The 15544-nt window shown below is 39.5% G+C and overlaps 2 protein-coding genes and 1 long non-coding RNA gene across 3 annotated transcripts; 1 reads left to right on the forward strand and 2 right to left on the reverse strand.

Annotated features, from left to right (window-relative positions):
* Nucleotides 1-8007: 8007 nt before the first annotated feature.
* On the reverse strand, nt 8008-9211 carry LOC110681330. Its single transcript, XR_002503165.1, has 2 exons — nt 8699-9211; nt 8008-8418 (listed from the first exon to the last, which is right to left on the reverse strand). It is a non-coding gene; the product is annotated as an uncharacterized LOC110681330 (long non-coding RNA).
* Nucleotides 9212-9594: 383 nt separating this feature from the next.
* LOC5572084 (glycerol-3-phosphate phosphatase) lies at nt 9595-11023 on the forward strand. Its single transcript, XM_001660109.2, has 4 exons — nt 9595-9777; nt 9849-9964; nt 10023-10183; nt 10248-11023. Exons 1-4 carry the CDS (start codon nt 9755-9757, stop codon nt 10899-10901), a joined length of 954 nt encoding a protein of 317 aa, XP_001660159.2. The 5' UTR covers nt 9595-9754; the 3' UTR covers nt 10902-11023.
* A 2169-nt stretch (nt 11024-13192) lies between these two features.
* LOC110681331 (gamma-aminobutyric acid receptor alpha-like) lies at nt 13193-14633 on the reverse strand. The gene is made up of 2 exons (XM_021857084.1): nt 14497-14633; nt 13193-14432 (listed from the first exon to the last, which is right to left on the reverse strand). The coding sequence occupies exons 1-2, from the start codon at nt 14625-14627 to the stop codon at nt 13706-13708; spliced, it is 858 nt and encodes a 285-aa protein (XP_021712776.1). The 5' UTR covers nt 14628-14633; the 3' UTR covers nt 13193-13705.
* Between the last annotated feature and the right edge of the window lie 911 nt (nt 14634-15544).

Below are 15544 nucleotides of genomic sequence, written 5' to 3' on the forward strand. Positions count from 1 at the left end.
TCGGCAAAGTTGTAGCTGCCAAAGATTTCGCTTGGGAAGAGTGTGTCCACTTTTTCATAAATTATTATGACGAGCAGATAGGGGACTGAACACAAAAGGTTTGTCTTTTCCATAGTAATTTTCATATAAATTTCAAATGACGTGTGCACAATCAATTTTTATTCCAAATCAATTCAAATTTTGGGATAATGATTTTCATCATAATTGACATCGTTTAAGCAAAGGGGAGCAGAAACTTCAAAATTTGCATCAGTGTAGTGTGCATAGTAAATTTGTTTTCAAATCACTTCAAAACTTTGGGAGAATGATATTTACCACAACACTTGTCCAGTCCAGTTTTGTACAAATGTAGTTTTTCAATTTTAACATTGTTATTAGCTTTCTTTGGGGCCGGTGTAACCCCTGAAATGATACGATTTTTCTGGTGTACTCATAGGGGCTTTTGTAATCAAGCGTGGCGTTTAACAAGACGAATCCTATAATTCAACCCCATCCCATTTTCTAAACTCCCAGTGTTTTCTCGTGGAAGTGCAAAGGACGGCTTCCTTAAACCGAAAAACATGTCAGCATTTCCTCCCCATCCCAAATTGACCTGCATTCGGACGCAGCCCGGTACCGATATTGCTCAGTAGTACAAACAATGGGAACTCCAATACTTGCACACTGAGGGTGCAGCTAAACCCAAGTAGCATCCATTGGTTCCTTGTGCAAGTTATAGTTGTTCTTGCAATAACGGAGTAGCAATTACTCATGCATCTTGTATTCATATGTATTCACAGATTTTCAAAGTCTTCAAATCTGTGAATTCCGAACAACGTTTGCACGCCAACATTTGTAAACACCGTATGTCGCAAATGAAAAAACAATACACGATCTTTGTCGCAAGTGATGAATTGAGTTCCTTACACATTAGTTTGATATCATATTTGGGTTGGATTTGCAAGAAAATACAATAACATTTTAATGTATGAGTTGCTGAAGAAACTCTAACTTAAACATCGTTTATCTCGCATATGACTTTTGTTACATAATATTTTCAAAGGTTGGTCTAGAATTAGGATTATATGAAAGAGAAAGTTCTCTAAAGTGTTTCCTAGAAATTTTTCAAACGATGCTTTCTAGAATTCCTCCAGGCATTCCTTTAAGAAATGGTTCAATTATTCATCCACATATTTCTCCAGAAATTCATCAGGTATTCGAAAAGTTACTTCAAATGTAATTCCAGGATTTTCAAATGGTTCTAGAGATACATCTTAGTTTTTACATAAAGTTTCTCAAAACAATTATTGTAAATTTTACGTGAATTCATGAAGAATTCTTCTTTTTCTCCTAAGATACCCTCAGAAATAATGTTACCTGGATTCCTCTGGGTGTTTCTTCAGAGATTCTTTCGCACTATGCTACCTAATATTAATATATATGATAGAGGTTTTTAGGTCATTTGCTTCTGATAAATGATCACAACGAACCAAATTTACACAGAATTTTTCCAATATATTTGAAAGAACTCTTCTAGATTATCCAAGTATTTCTTCCAAGGATTTCCCAAAAAGGTTTCTTAAGTAATCCTGCAAGTTATTTCTTCTAGAGGTTCATTCAAGAATCACTCTGTGAATTTCTCCGGCAATTCTTACAAGGATTTATTTCCAAGGATATTTCAATACAATTAATTAGGGATATTTCGAGAAACATCTTCATCTTCTTCAAAAAAACATAACTCATAAATTCCTCTAATGTATGCTCTTAGGATTAATAACAGGGCTCTAGTATGCTAGGGCTGAGTATGATCGCAAAAGTTTTACGAAGATTTGTTACATATATATCTGGTAGAATAATTCCAGGTTCCTCTTGAATTTCAACTCTTTTAACATCGGAAATTTTCTTCGAATTCTATTCTTTCAGTAATCCATGCCAAAAATACTCCATAGGTCCCTTTAGCCATTTATTGGATAGTTCCAGTAAAACAAGCACACATACGTTGGAAAAAAATACTCCAATTATTCTCATCGTATTTTGGACGTGTTATTACTGCTGTAGATTAAGCTGGCCTTTCCTATTATTCCGGTAATAGAGGCTTTTCTTATGGGGAAGCTTACCGCAACAATAAGATCAAAAATTGCCATTTATTCTTAAATTATCATGGAATGTCATGGAACAAATTGGGTTATTTAAGTAAATTCTTGGAGATTCAACATATATGTCATGAATTTTAAAGTAGATATACCCTGAGTTTTACACATTGCCGACATACAATATTGACCAATTGATTAATTGACATATCACATTGACTGATTTAATTAATTAATATAAACTCCATAAATTCAACTTTTTAATAGTCCCTAGACACTGTGTCTATTATGTTCATTGTCGGACTATAAATGTTGTGCACCGTGACCGGCGAAAAAAAAAATATCATTTTACCGTTTTCCATACAAAATTACCAAGTTTTATGACTTGAATTTTGCCTGTAACTGTAAAATTTGGGCAGTGCAAAATTCCCAGTATTTTGATCATCCACTCTAAAGGTATCGCAAATGCTCCAATTTGTAAAAAATGCTAAATTTTTCATTTTGAACTATGCAAAAATGTTTGACTTGTTCGAGTGTGTAGGATAATTTTTTTTCTGTGAAATTCATACTTTTCAAAATATATCAAAACAAAAATTTTCACATATCCTTCAATATGAGACATTTGCGATAACTTCAAAGTGTGTGATCAAAATGGTGTGAGTTTTTTACTGCATAAATTTTAAGTTATTTTCTAGTGGTGGTAGAATCAGATCATTCGGAGTTCTTGCAGTCAAGATCTAAGTTTCCAAACTTGGTCATTTTGGTCCAAATGATCCTTTTTTTCGCCGGTCACTGTATGTCATTCTTCGGTTTTTGTTTTGCAGCCGTGTTGTTAAAGTAGATCAAAGTGGTGCTCATGAAAACAAGCAACAGCATGGATGTAAAGTATCGAAGTTGTGAGTAAATAGTAAAAAATGTAAGAATTATGACTAATTGTTTAATAAATTATAGCTTTACAGCATAGGCTAAATACAACAACTATATGCTTTCATTGTCTTGCTAGAAAAACTGTGTCCTTTGTTACTAAGGCTATCGCATCCTTTTCTCTCCAGCAACAAGATCAAATGAGATTTTTTGTTTGTTTTTTTTTTCATACGGAAACGGTTTTCGTATGAAAACAATCCATAAGCGGGCGTGTGCAAAAAAGATATACACGGAGAAATATTTTTACCGAGTTTATTTTACCCCAAAATTAAGTATATCGATTATAGTTTCAAACGCCGAACGCTCTACTGATTGGAGCCTATACCGAAAGGCTCTGACAGACTACAACAAGGAAATAAGGCTAGCTAAGCGGAAATCATGGGTCCTCATGTGTGAAAGCATTGAGAAGACTCCCGTAGCTGCCAGACTTCATAAAACTCTATCGAAAGACCACTCCAATGGTCTGGGAACTCTCCGAAAGACTGACGGTTCGCTAACTGTGGATCCCACAGAAACACTGAGTGAAATGCTGAGGACTCACTTCCCTGATTCAATCCCTGAAGCGATCGTGAACGCTAATGGCAACATACATGGCGTCTCTGGTCAACAAGAGCTCCTGTCATGGGACTCAAGTACCAAAAGAGACGCATTGAAGGTTGCCAAAGAAGCCTTTACGCGAGCAAGGGTGGAAAGGGCAGTGAGATCCTTTGAGCCATTTAAATCTGCTGGCATGAATGGAATTTTCCCAGCGCTTATCCAGAAAGAGGAGCAAACGTTTATTCCTCCCATGATAGAGATTTTTAAGGCCAGTTTAGTCTTAGGACATATTCCAGATCGCTGGCGTCAAGTTCGAGTTGTCTTTATCCCGAAGCCGGGAAAAAAAAGACAAAACCAATCCCAAAGCATACAGACCGATAAGTCTGTCGTCAGTGATGCTTAAAATAATGGAAAAGGTCTTAGGAGAGTTCATAAATTCAAAATTTATGGAAGCAATGCCTTTTTCCAAATACCAATTCGCTTACCAAAGTGGAAAATCTACGATCTCAGCACTACACATGCTAGTCAACAAGAACGAGAAAACATTTCATGCAAAGGAAATCGCCATCGTGGCATTTCTTGACATTGAGGGTGCATTCGATAACGCTTCCTATTCGTCTATAGTGTCAGCAATGCATAGGAGAAAATTTGACCCATGCATTGCTACCTGGGTACATGCTATGCTAGCAAATTGCCGAATCTCATCCGAGTTGAGCGGATCGTGCGCCACTGTCATGGCCACAAAGGGGTGTCCTCAAGGAGGGGTACTTTCACCTTTGCTATGGTCTCTAGTGGTGGATGATCTACTTAATAGCCTGGAAAAAAGAGGATTCGAGGTTGTTGGCTACGCTGATGATGTTTTCATCATTGTACGCGGCAAATTTGAAAGCGTTGTCCTTGCAAGAATGCAATCAGCTCTCGATTACACGCTCTCCTGGTGTCTGAAAGAGAAACTGGGGATAAATCCTTCAAAAACTACGATTGTTCCTTTTACAAAGCGCAGAAAGGTACAGCTGCAACCTCTTTTCCTTAATCAAACACAATTGGTTTACTCAATTGAAGTCAAATACCTTGGCATTACGCTTGATGCTAAACTCAATTGGAACACACATCTCCAAAACATGGTAAATAAAGGTCTCAATTCTCTGTGGGTCTGCTCAAAGACCTGTGGAAAAAAGTGGGGCCTAAAACCTAATATGATCATGTGGATATATAAAACCATCGTTCGGCCTAGAATAGCCTACGCTTCCCTTGTTTGGTGGCCAAAAACAAGTGAGGTTACGGCTAGTGCCAAGCTGAACAAAATCCAACGCGCCGCGTGCGTCGCCATTACTGGTGCAGTTCGCAGCACCCCTTCATTCGCCCTAGATGCAATGCTTAATCTGCCCCGGCTAGATCAATTCATAAAGCTGGATGTTGAGATAAGCGCTCTGAGGCTAAAACGATCAATAAACCTTCTGCCAGGTGATTTAACCGGTCACCTAAGCATACTAAACGAATTTTCTATAAATCCAATTGTAGAAAAATGCAGTGACTGGATGGAAATGGTTGTGAATTATGACATATCATATACGGTGTTCATTCCTTCTCGCCAAGAGTGGCAAGAAGGTGGACCGAGTATTCCTCCAGGCTCAATCAAATTCTACACTGATGGATCGAGAATGAACAATCGTTCTGGATCTGGAGTGCACGGACCAAGAACCAAAATCTCTGTCCCTCTCGGACAGTGGCCTACAGTTTTTCAGGTTGAAAAGAATGCTATCATTGAATGTGTGCAGCTCATCATAAAGAGGAATTACAGAAATGCCACAATCTGTATTTTCTCCGACAGCCAAGCAGCTCTTCATGCTCTGAAAGCTTACACTTTTAACTCAAAATTAGTGTGGGAATGTGCTCTTGCTCTAAAAACCCTAGCCATCCGCAATCGAGTTAAACTATATTGGATCCCCGGGCATATGGGTCTAGAGGGTAATGAAATTGCCGATGAGCCAGCCAGGAATGGATCGGCCAATACATTCATTGGTCCTGAGCCATTCTTTGGCATATCAAACTGCTCACTAAATATTGAACTGAACAGCTGGTTGTCCAGGCAAATTATATCCAATTGGAAAACAGTTTCCAATGCGAATCAATCTAAAAGATTCGTCACAATTAATTCGAAACAAACACAAAAACTCATTGGTCTCAACAAAAGGGAAGGGACCTCAGCACCTACACCGGTCTTATAACTGGACACTGCCCCAGCAGATACCATTTACAAAAGATCGGAGCCATCCAAAACCCAAATTGCCGTTTCTGTAGTGAAACGTGCGAAACCTCACAACACCTTCTCTGCTCCTGCAGTGCACATATACAACGAAGATCCAAAATATTTGGCAAGCACTTTTTGGAGCCGGCCGATATTTGGAACGCATCTCCCAGGGAAGTGGTCGGCTTTATCAGGCTGATCGTACCAGATTGGGGGATTCACAATGCTGCAACTTAGGACTTCTGCCCATCAATGGCAGATGGCTAAAAGTTCAGTCACCGCGCAAAGTATTCCGGTGGCGTTCCCGCCACTGAGGGTCTTTGTAAAAGCAAAAGGGTATATCACAATAGTTCTAAAAAAAAATGGACGCAGTGATCTCACACCCGACAGAAGGAGGAGGATAGTTTCAACCCAAAATCTCTCGGTTTTCTCTTTCTCCCACACGAATGTTGTCAAAAATAGAGAGAGCTGCATCTACCCAATGGGGGTACTTTGGCCCAATAAGCCAAATTTGGGTAAATGCAACTTTTATTATGTTTGGGTCGAAAGAACTCAATTTTGCGTTAAATCAACCCAAAATTGAGTATATTTTTCTAATGGAATTAAAGCCAAACTACCTAGTGGGGACCTTGGAAATTTATCCAAAATTGAGTTATTGGGCTCAACTACGGAATTGCGTTGAAACAACCCAAAATTGAGTTGAATTCCGTCTCCGTGTAGGTTATTGAACGTCAGATTGCCTTATGTTTTCAATACTGTCAAGAACTAAGAAATTATAGAGGATGGTGACCACAACGCTAAAAACAACGTAGATTTAATATCGGTTGATCTTTTTAAGTACAGGAAATAGCTGACCCTTTGGGGTAAATATCAACTAACAAAACCCTAGTCCTGACTGCTTTAAACGAAGAGAACAAGATGTTTCAGGTTAAAACAATTTTCCCAGTTGGCCGAGGATTATCCTGAGACAAGGGAAAATGGATCAGTGTTCAACTATTTATTTACTAATCTTTTATTTATTTAGTTCTCTTGTTTGGTGAAGTGAAGACTAGGATTGTGATACATGGACAATACGGTGTCATCTCTTAATTTATCAAGGGATCCGAATATAACTGATACAGCGGCGCGTCTTTGCAGTACTATCAACTTATTTAGAACCGACAAGTGTAAGAAAGCAGATTTTTTCTATCACTTCTATTATATATATAGTGACAAAGTAACATGACATGCACTAAACAAAGGAAACGGTATATACTACAATACAGTCAACTCTCCACATCTCGATGTTCTACATCTCGATATCTCTCCTTATGTCGATGGTTTCCTCGGTCCCTTCATTCTGCATATAAATTTTCTCTCCATATCTTGATATCCTCCTTATCTCGGTATCTCCATATCTCGATGTGGTTTTGTTGATTTTTCGTTCCCGATTTTCTCTCCGTATGTCGATATGCACTTTATCAAAGGATACTAGACCAGATTTTCGTGATATAAAAAAAAATCGAAGAGCATGCAATGACGTCCGCTTGTTTATTATTATTCCTATTTTCATAACAACGGATCGCTTTTCAATCTAGTATTCGTAAAAAAACATGTTCTATGTCTCGATCTCTCCCTATCTCAATGGTCCCTTCGATATCGAGATGTGGAGAGACGACTGTATATCTAATATTGGTCAAAAATCACTGGTATTGCATGTTGATGTTATGACTGATACTTCATGAATAAAATCAGTCATTGAACTCAAAATATGATAAAACGTAATCTCATGAGTATGTGTGGGTTAAAGGCTTATTCATAAATCTTCGTGGGATCACTTGATACGCATATTAGAGATATGTTTCCAGGAAATTTTGCATAGTGCTGAACAGTCTAACTTCTAACGTAACACGATATTTGAAGGACAAATGTGTATGAATTAGCCTCATTCTATGCAATGCTTGACATACTGATCAATTTTATCCGAATCCACGGTACTGTCTTACTTATTATCTTAACCAAATTTCATAATAATCGATCAAGCATCCTACCTGCAAACAGGTCCATCTCGAGCCCGGACGCCAAATCGAGCCCGCAGATGACGAAGTAATCCGCAAACCGACAGAACTGCTGCTGCAGACTATCGTTCAGCCCTTTGGGTTTGCCGTTGACCTCCAGGTTGGTGGAGGAACCTCCCAAGCTGCTGGAAGCTCTACTGTTGCTGCCGCATGATTCTGCACCACTTGTAGCATCTTGCTGTGGTGGTTGTGATGGCTGTTGCTGTTTGGCACTGCTGTTATCACCGTTGCTGCACCCGAGGCCATTGGTTGTTGTTTTCTCGCTCATGTTGCCGAATTGATGCGCCAACGCGATTGCACAACACCTCAATTACAGAAAAATTGGCAATTTTTCGGTGGTTGAATTTTGATTTTGGCAGCACTTGTTTCCTCGAGCTTGGCTAGTACGTTTCGATATTATTTACAACGTTTTCAAAGCCATTCTTTTCGCGCATCACATACGATGGTGAATAAATAGAATAACCCCCAGCGGACGTTGCGTGAAGGGGTTATTGTGTAGAGAGCATGTGGTAAGGTAAACGCAAAACTGAAATATTGATACACATACTCCGCCACGAAGCTTTGTGGAGTGGACGAATCGGACCTAGGTGCACACGAAAAAAAAACTATACACAATCGTGACTCGGTGGTGACCTTCTTCACCAAAACATACGCTCTTCTTCGTTAGCTTGTTGGTTTTCCGCACTCATTAAATGCCTCGCCAATGAGAGAGCGCGAGAGCGAACGAGATACTAACACAAACAAATAGGAGTACACGTAGAACACCTCCCTCACTAGCACACGCACATACGCGATCAAAGAGCGTAAGACCTTTGGTTGCTTGGAGATCGATTTTCTTCGCTGCTTGTATTTTTTCTTATTACCACTTCATCTTTAGCAGCTTCATTTCATCTCGCCTTTGGCTGATGCTTTCCTAACTCTTATATCATAAGCACTGTTTTCCATGGCCTTTCTGCGTTCCATTCGCTCCTTAGTGTATTGGTTGAATTTTTAATTTATGTCATGTTTTCGTCAGCAATCTCTTCGACGGTTCACGACTGCGACGACAAACCGCAGGGAAGCGATAATCGATAACGCGACACGGACTCAATCAATTTGGGAATGCTCTTATCTCACAGATCTCAAATTAATATCGAACACATTCACAGTCACCGATTATCCACGTTACACAATGAATTGCTTTTTACACTGCAGATATCGCCTAAACCAATCAACGACGTTTAATTGCGCGATTTCTTTTGTGTCTGAGGAGCAAGGATTTCTGTTTCAAGCTATTCGCCTTCCAGCTTCCTTGTGTCAAGAACTGCGTAGCGATCCAACGTATGTCCGCGTACATCGGTAGCAGAGGAAAGACAAAGACGAACTGAAGACACCAGTGTGCCCACAGGGAGCTACAACCATCGTCTGTATAAAACAGCCAAGAGAGCGAATTGAGAGCGAGTGTGTATAAACATAGAACAGAATACTCTCTCAGCGGTTTGTTTGACAGTTCAAACATACATGTGGATGTGATGGCTCGCCTACTGAAGTCGGGCAAGTTAGCCCTTTGTTCGAATAATTGTTTACATGGATTCTTATTTTATCAGCGGTTTCAAAAGGTGATGAAGATGTAGATAATTTACGTCAGGTAAGTACAAACCTCGTAATCAGGTAAGTCATTAATTAACAATAATATTCAGTGGAAATTGTGTGATTCTAGTGAAACGTTTGAAGTGAAACAACAGTCAATTCTGTCAATCCTATCAATTTGTGTTTACAGTGTAAAAACGGTGACATTATCTGTCAGTTTCAATGTCATTTTCACAATCCGCTGCTATAGCATAGGTGGAATATCGCAAGCTACATTTTTGTTTCGGACGGAGAGTTTCCCATTGATTTTTGGGGAAAATATCCTGACTGAAGCATCCGCCGCTGGATCTATGCAGCATTGTGCTCGTACCACGTAAGATTGTTTTTTTTCATCAACTACCTTCGGTTATTATTCAATTTAAATCGAACTTGATTTATTGCTAGCTACCGGCTATTGTCAACCATGTACAAGAACTCTGGAACCAATCTGGCCTCACTCAGTACAACTGAGATCAAAGAATGGATCAACTCCTTCGATACGATTTTGACCGATTGTGATGGTAAGATGATCTTGTTTGACCTGTGACCCTATATGTATTGACCATCTGAACATTTCAGGCGTTATCTGGGTTGACAACGACACGCTTCCGCATGCCACTGATGTTATCAATAAGCTCATCGAGAATGGGAAGCAGTTATTTTTCGTAACTAACAATTCGACTAAGACTCGTCCCGAATTTGTGGCCAAATCGGTGAAACTGGGTTTCAATGTTGGCGTTGTATGTCCTTCTTCAAATATTCAGATGACCGAATAGATATGTTGATATTCATTCCATCTTCCAGGACAATATTATCTCTACCGCCTATCTAGCTGCCCAATATTTGAAAAACATAGGATTCAGTAAAAAAGTGTACGTGGTCGGTTCCACCGGTATCACCCGAGAACTCGATGCCGTCGGTATCCAGCACACCGGCATAGGTCCGGATGTCCTCGGAGGCAGCCTTGCCGATGCCGTGCATAACTTCACTCCGGATCCGGAAGTGGGAGCCGTCATCGTCGGATTCGATGAGCATTTCAATTTCATCAAGATGATGAAAGCGGCCTCCTATCTGGACAAGCCGGACGTGATCTTTATCGGAACTAACACGGACGAACGGTTTCCGATGCCGGATTGTGTAATTCCCGGAACGGGAAGTATAGTGAACGCGGTGACGACCTGTGCCGAGCGGAAGCCAACGGTCATGGGCAAACCGAACAAACACATTTGTGATATTCTGCAGAAGGAGTACAAGGTGGACCCGAGTCGGACGCTCATGATCGGCGACCGACTCAATACGGACATCCTGTTGGGGAAAAACTGCGGCTTCCAGACACTACTGGTTGAGACGGGAATCCACAAGGCGGCAGATTTCTCGCAGACGGAAGATGCCGAAATAAAGCAGTGTGTACCGGATGTGTATACCAGTAAACTAGGAGATCTACTACCGTATCTGTGAATGGGTTGAATGATAAAATCATACAACGTTAAATTGATTTAGAAGCAAGTGATTGTGAGTTATTTAAACGATTGTTGCTGATAGGCAAATGGTAATAAAACAGTTACATATGTTGGAATTTGCATTTTTGTTCTCACTTGTGTTTTGATAAGTATGAGATTATTATAAACCCAGGGGAATCTAAAAATCAAAATCCTGGACCTGCCCGGAAATTGCTCGATTTATATGCATAATTCCGAATTTTGCCGCAGACTATGGATCATAAAAATTTATTCAGATGTCTTGAAAATCAATTTTTGCTGCTGTTTAGATGTGAAAGTGATGTTAGGGTATTATACTAATGAAAATTTTGACATTTCAGCCTCCTTATGCTTAAACGATTTATGTTATGGTAAATAGCATCCTCCCAAAGTTTGAAATGATTCGGTAAAAAATTGTACACAAGCCATTTGAATTTAATACGGAGATTGCTATGGAAATCGTCAACCTTTTGTGTTCAGCTCTCTATCTTTCGTCATAATATTTTATTGAAAAGTGAACAAACTCTTCTCATGTGAAATCCTTTCTACTATAATATTGTCGAAGACCACATTTTGATAGGACTTGCCTTTTGCAAGCTTTACCAACTGCTCGGCAGGCAACAGTAGTGCTCCTGGCGGGTAGATCAAAGTAATCCAGGCTACTATGTTTTACAACAAAAAAGCAGTGTTGCTCTGAAAAAAATTGGATGATCATCTCTGCATCAGTACTAACAATTTTTTCTTACGTCCCATCAACATATGATCTTCACTTTTCCATAAAATATTATGATGAACAGTTCTACAGTTCTTCGGTAAAGGATTACCGACAACTCGATAGTTTTGACAACTAGGCTCTAAAATGCGAATTACCGAAAGATCCGTAATCTATTCGTTTACCGACCGTTCAGCTGTTGAGATTTCGGTAAATGGATAACCGAATTCGGTAGTTTGATCTAAGTGTATAGTTTTTGATCCGTTGAATTTGTTGCATGCTGTTTCACCGAATCCTTTCCCATATCCAAACTCCCAATATTTTCTTGTGGAAGTGCAGAGGACTCCTCGGTTTCCATAAAGCACGTCAACATTTCCCTCCCATTCCCGAATTGATCTGCATTCGGACGCAGCCGGCGTGTAAGTACAGCTGGTCTTGCAATAACGGAGTAGAAACTGCGGGTGGTCAATCATCTGCTAATCTGCTAATATCAACGCACCCCCTAGCCATGGCCAATCTGCGTTGTTTACACAAACATCCCTATAAACCCCCACGCTGGGAAATACGTTTACCGAAAAAGGCGTTATGAGGTTCTGCACTGCATTCTTGTATTGGATTTACTTTAATGGCATTGTTGTTAGCAAATTCACAAAAAGTGAAAGAGAAAGAAAACATGATTTGTGCAGGCAGAGCCCCATAGGCCATGCTATACCAGTTAGCACGCCCGACGCCCACCGATGACAGAGTGGGTAGGCTCGCACCATCGTCCCGCCCTTCTACCTATTTTTGAGATAGGCAGTTCTGTCAGGGTGTAAATAGTTATTATTATCCATGTAATCAAAATGTAATGCACCGATTTACGACCTTCTACGTGTTAACGACCTTAAGGTGGGAATATTTGCATGTCGGGTTTGCTCATCTTCCTGTTGTGACATCACTTCTCCACAATGGCTTGGAGGTTAGAAACTGCGGGTGGTAAATCATGCTCATTTTAAATTTAAGTTTTATTGGTTTTACTTTTGAATTTTTCATGAAAAAACATTAAATATTTTTTCGGTGTCCTTGTAGTCCAAATGGTTCGCTACAACTTCTTCATAAAACATTTTTCTCTAAAATCATCAGTTCCGGAGTTAGAATTTTTTAAATAATTTGCATGCAAAAACTTATAGGCCATTTTCAAAAGTTATTCTTGAGTCGAAATGATCGGTTGTTCTATGGAAAACACTTCTTCTACCATACTTAAAACAAAAAAATAGTGCAAATCGAAGATAGTCGAGTTCTGTGACTGCAATGAACTCAAGTTGCGGATGCTTTAAGTGATAGTAATTTGAAAATAACATAAAAATTAGCATTTTGGAAGAAGTTGCAAGAATTTGTTTGAAAAGCAACAAATCTCGTCGTTTCAATAATGTTAAAAAAAATGTTAGTTCGTTTAGTATGTTGTTGGCTCTGCACTATCAAAGTTACCCGCATTATCAAAGATACCCCGTTTTAGTGTATACGAAAATTGATGCAAAGCTTATTTGAAACCTAAGGCTTTGTCTCTCATTAAAAAGGACTTTTTGATTTCACATACTTTTTATTCTATCATGGTTCAACTACATGCTACAAAATTATAGTGGGCTCTCCATATTGTTGTTTTCGTATACCGTTTTATTGCCGAACATTCATCGTGAATTATCATTTTATCTTTGGCATTAGGTTTCCTTACCAGATGTTATCCAGCAAGTTCAACCTTTAAATATATTTCTACATAACTTCAAATAAGCGTATGTGGTCCCACTAAAATCTACATTATTTGTTTTGATTTGTTATTTCATATAACTTTTCCTAGCGAAGCAGTTTTTTCTCTAACATTTTTGTATAGTTCTACTTTAAATCTTTTACTACAATTGTAACATTCAATACAACAGTTAAGTTCTACTAGCCGTTTCCATGCATTTCAATATGGATTTCACTTATTTCTGTTTCAATAATCTTGTAATAGGAATCTGATCTGAAAATATGGCATCCGTTTTGTTCCACATGGGACGCGATGAACACATTTCTTTTTTTCTGTGTTTGATCGAAGTTTAGTTTTTGTGCTGCTGGGGTAATCGTTCGCTTCGTGACAAGTAGAGAAACCAGTAGAACACGTTGATGGCCAGGAACAGCAGGGGGAAGAAAATCCGTGATGCTCGATCAATTTTCGAAACCGAGTTGAACCGAGGTGTTCGCTTTTTGCGTTTCCTCCGTCGCTGGATTTGGGCTGACCCTCCAAGGGATAGCTGTAGGGAGCTTCTTTTGGTGGACGGTACGGGCGTAGAGAAGGACGAGCTCGCGAAACTCGGTGGAATATCTTCGTTTTTATTGCCGAAACATGACAAATCGGCCCAGGACGTTTTAGACGACTTTCGAACAGGTGTTACCGGAATTGAGCAAACAGAGAGGGGTATCACTTCTATCACCTTGGAATCGGTGCCACCTGCTCCACTGATGGATGTGACGGCCGAGCAACGTTTGGATGAGATTTTGATTGAATGCAGATGAGAGTGGTCTCCGTTGGCATTTCCTCCGCCACAATCGCTATCCTCGTCAGAACTTGAGGTCAACTCATCAGCGCTGAAGTAGCACTCACCTGACCCGTACTTGGTGAAGTAGTGCACAACGGCAAACTGAATGATGGTAGCGAAGATGAATGCAAACGATAGAAACACGAAAAAGTCCAGAGCGGTTGGGTAAGGAACTTTCGGTAAATCTGTGCGGGCCTCCAATCCGAGGAATGTCATTGTGAGCACGGTGGTGATTCCGAGGGAAACCCTGTAGGGAAGAGAGAAAAACTTTTCGTTACTGATTGGTCAATGAAGATAAATTGCAAATTTACCTATCTGCCGTAGCTTCGCGATTCAGCCAGAAGGATACCCACGAGAGGACGACCAGCAGCACACATGGCCCATAGACCTGGATCAGAAAATTGCCCATGTGACGTTGAAGGTGGAAGCTCACCAGTAGCATCGAATATTCCGCTTTATAAGTAAGGAAGAAGAGAAAAGTAAGGATATGCACTCCATGAATAAAATTATTTATGGATTCGAACCGATGATGGTATTATATATACATATGCACCTGGTGAAAGATTATATGCAAATTTGCTATGGCGTTCTTAAATAGAATTTTGGGGATTTGCAAGTTCAGTTAGGCATTCGAATAATAATGTTATGATCATCTATGTTTCCGTTAAAAACTATTACATATTAAGAAATTCGAATTTTGATGAGACACCTAAAGTATCAAATAAGTCAGTCAACTTTTTGAACTCCTGGTATAATTTTAGAGTTCGTATTATGTGATTGGCAAGCACGAAGATACTTTATGTCTGCGAAGTTCCCAAACCAAATACATCCTCGTCAGATGAGATCTGAACTCATGGCCCTTAGCATGATTTTTACCGCTACGGGTATAAGGACTGCAATTCCAACTAATTTGGTTCGAAAATTCCGACCAAGATTTCACGCAAATTCTGAATAAATTGTGTCCAGGATCGCACCAAAACATCCTGTTCTGGAATTTGTGAGTACACCAAACCTATTTTTTTTGCGCCCTTTTTACGCTCAAAATTTCAACTTACGCTCCTGCCTGATGATGCCCACGAGAACCAATGTAATATGGGGTTTTCTGGAATGGGACCGATGAGAAGATGCTGGAAATCGAAGTCTGACTCCATCTTAGATTCACTTGAAACCCATGCATTATGTTTTTTTTTTCTCAACCAATTCCAAGTCTTTTATATGCTTTGAAGCGCCACCCCTAAATGTTAATATTTATGGCTCAATTTTCGAGGTTTCTCTTTTATGTGATTTAAATTTTTGGTTTTGATAATTTTTGAAAAATAAGAAGTCGATTTCTGGAATCTACTCATCCGTCCCGTTTGA

This window comes from Aedes aegypti, unplaced genomic scaffold (assembly GCF_002204515.2).
Source record: "Aedes aegypti strain LVP_AGWG unplaced genomic scaffold, AaegL5.0 Primary Assembly AGWG_AaegL5_hic_scaff_723_PBJ_arrow, whole genome shotgun sequence".
In the NCBI taxonomy this organism is placed as follows: domain Eukaryota; kingdom Metazoa; phylum Arthropoda; class Insecta; order Diptera; family Culicidae; genus Aedes; species Aedes aegypti.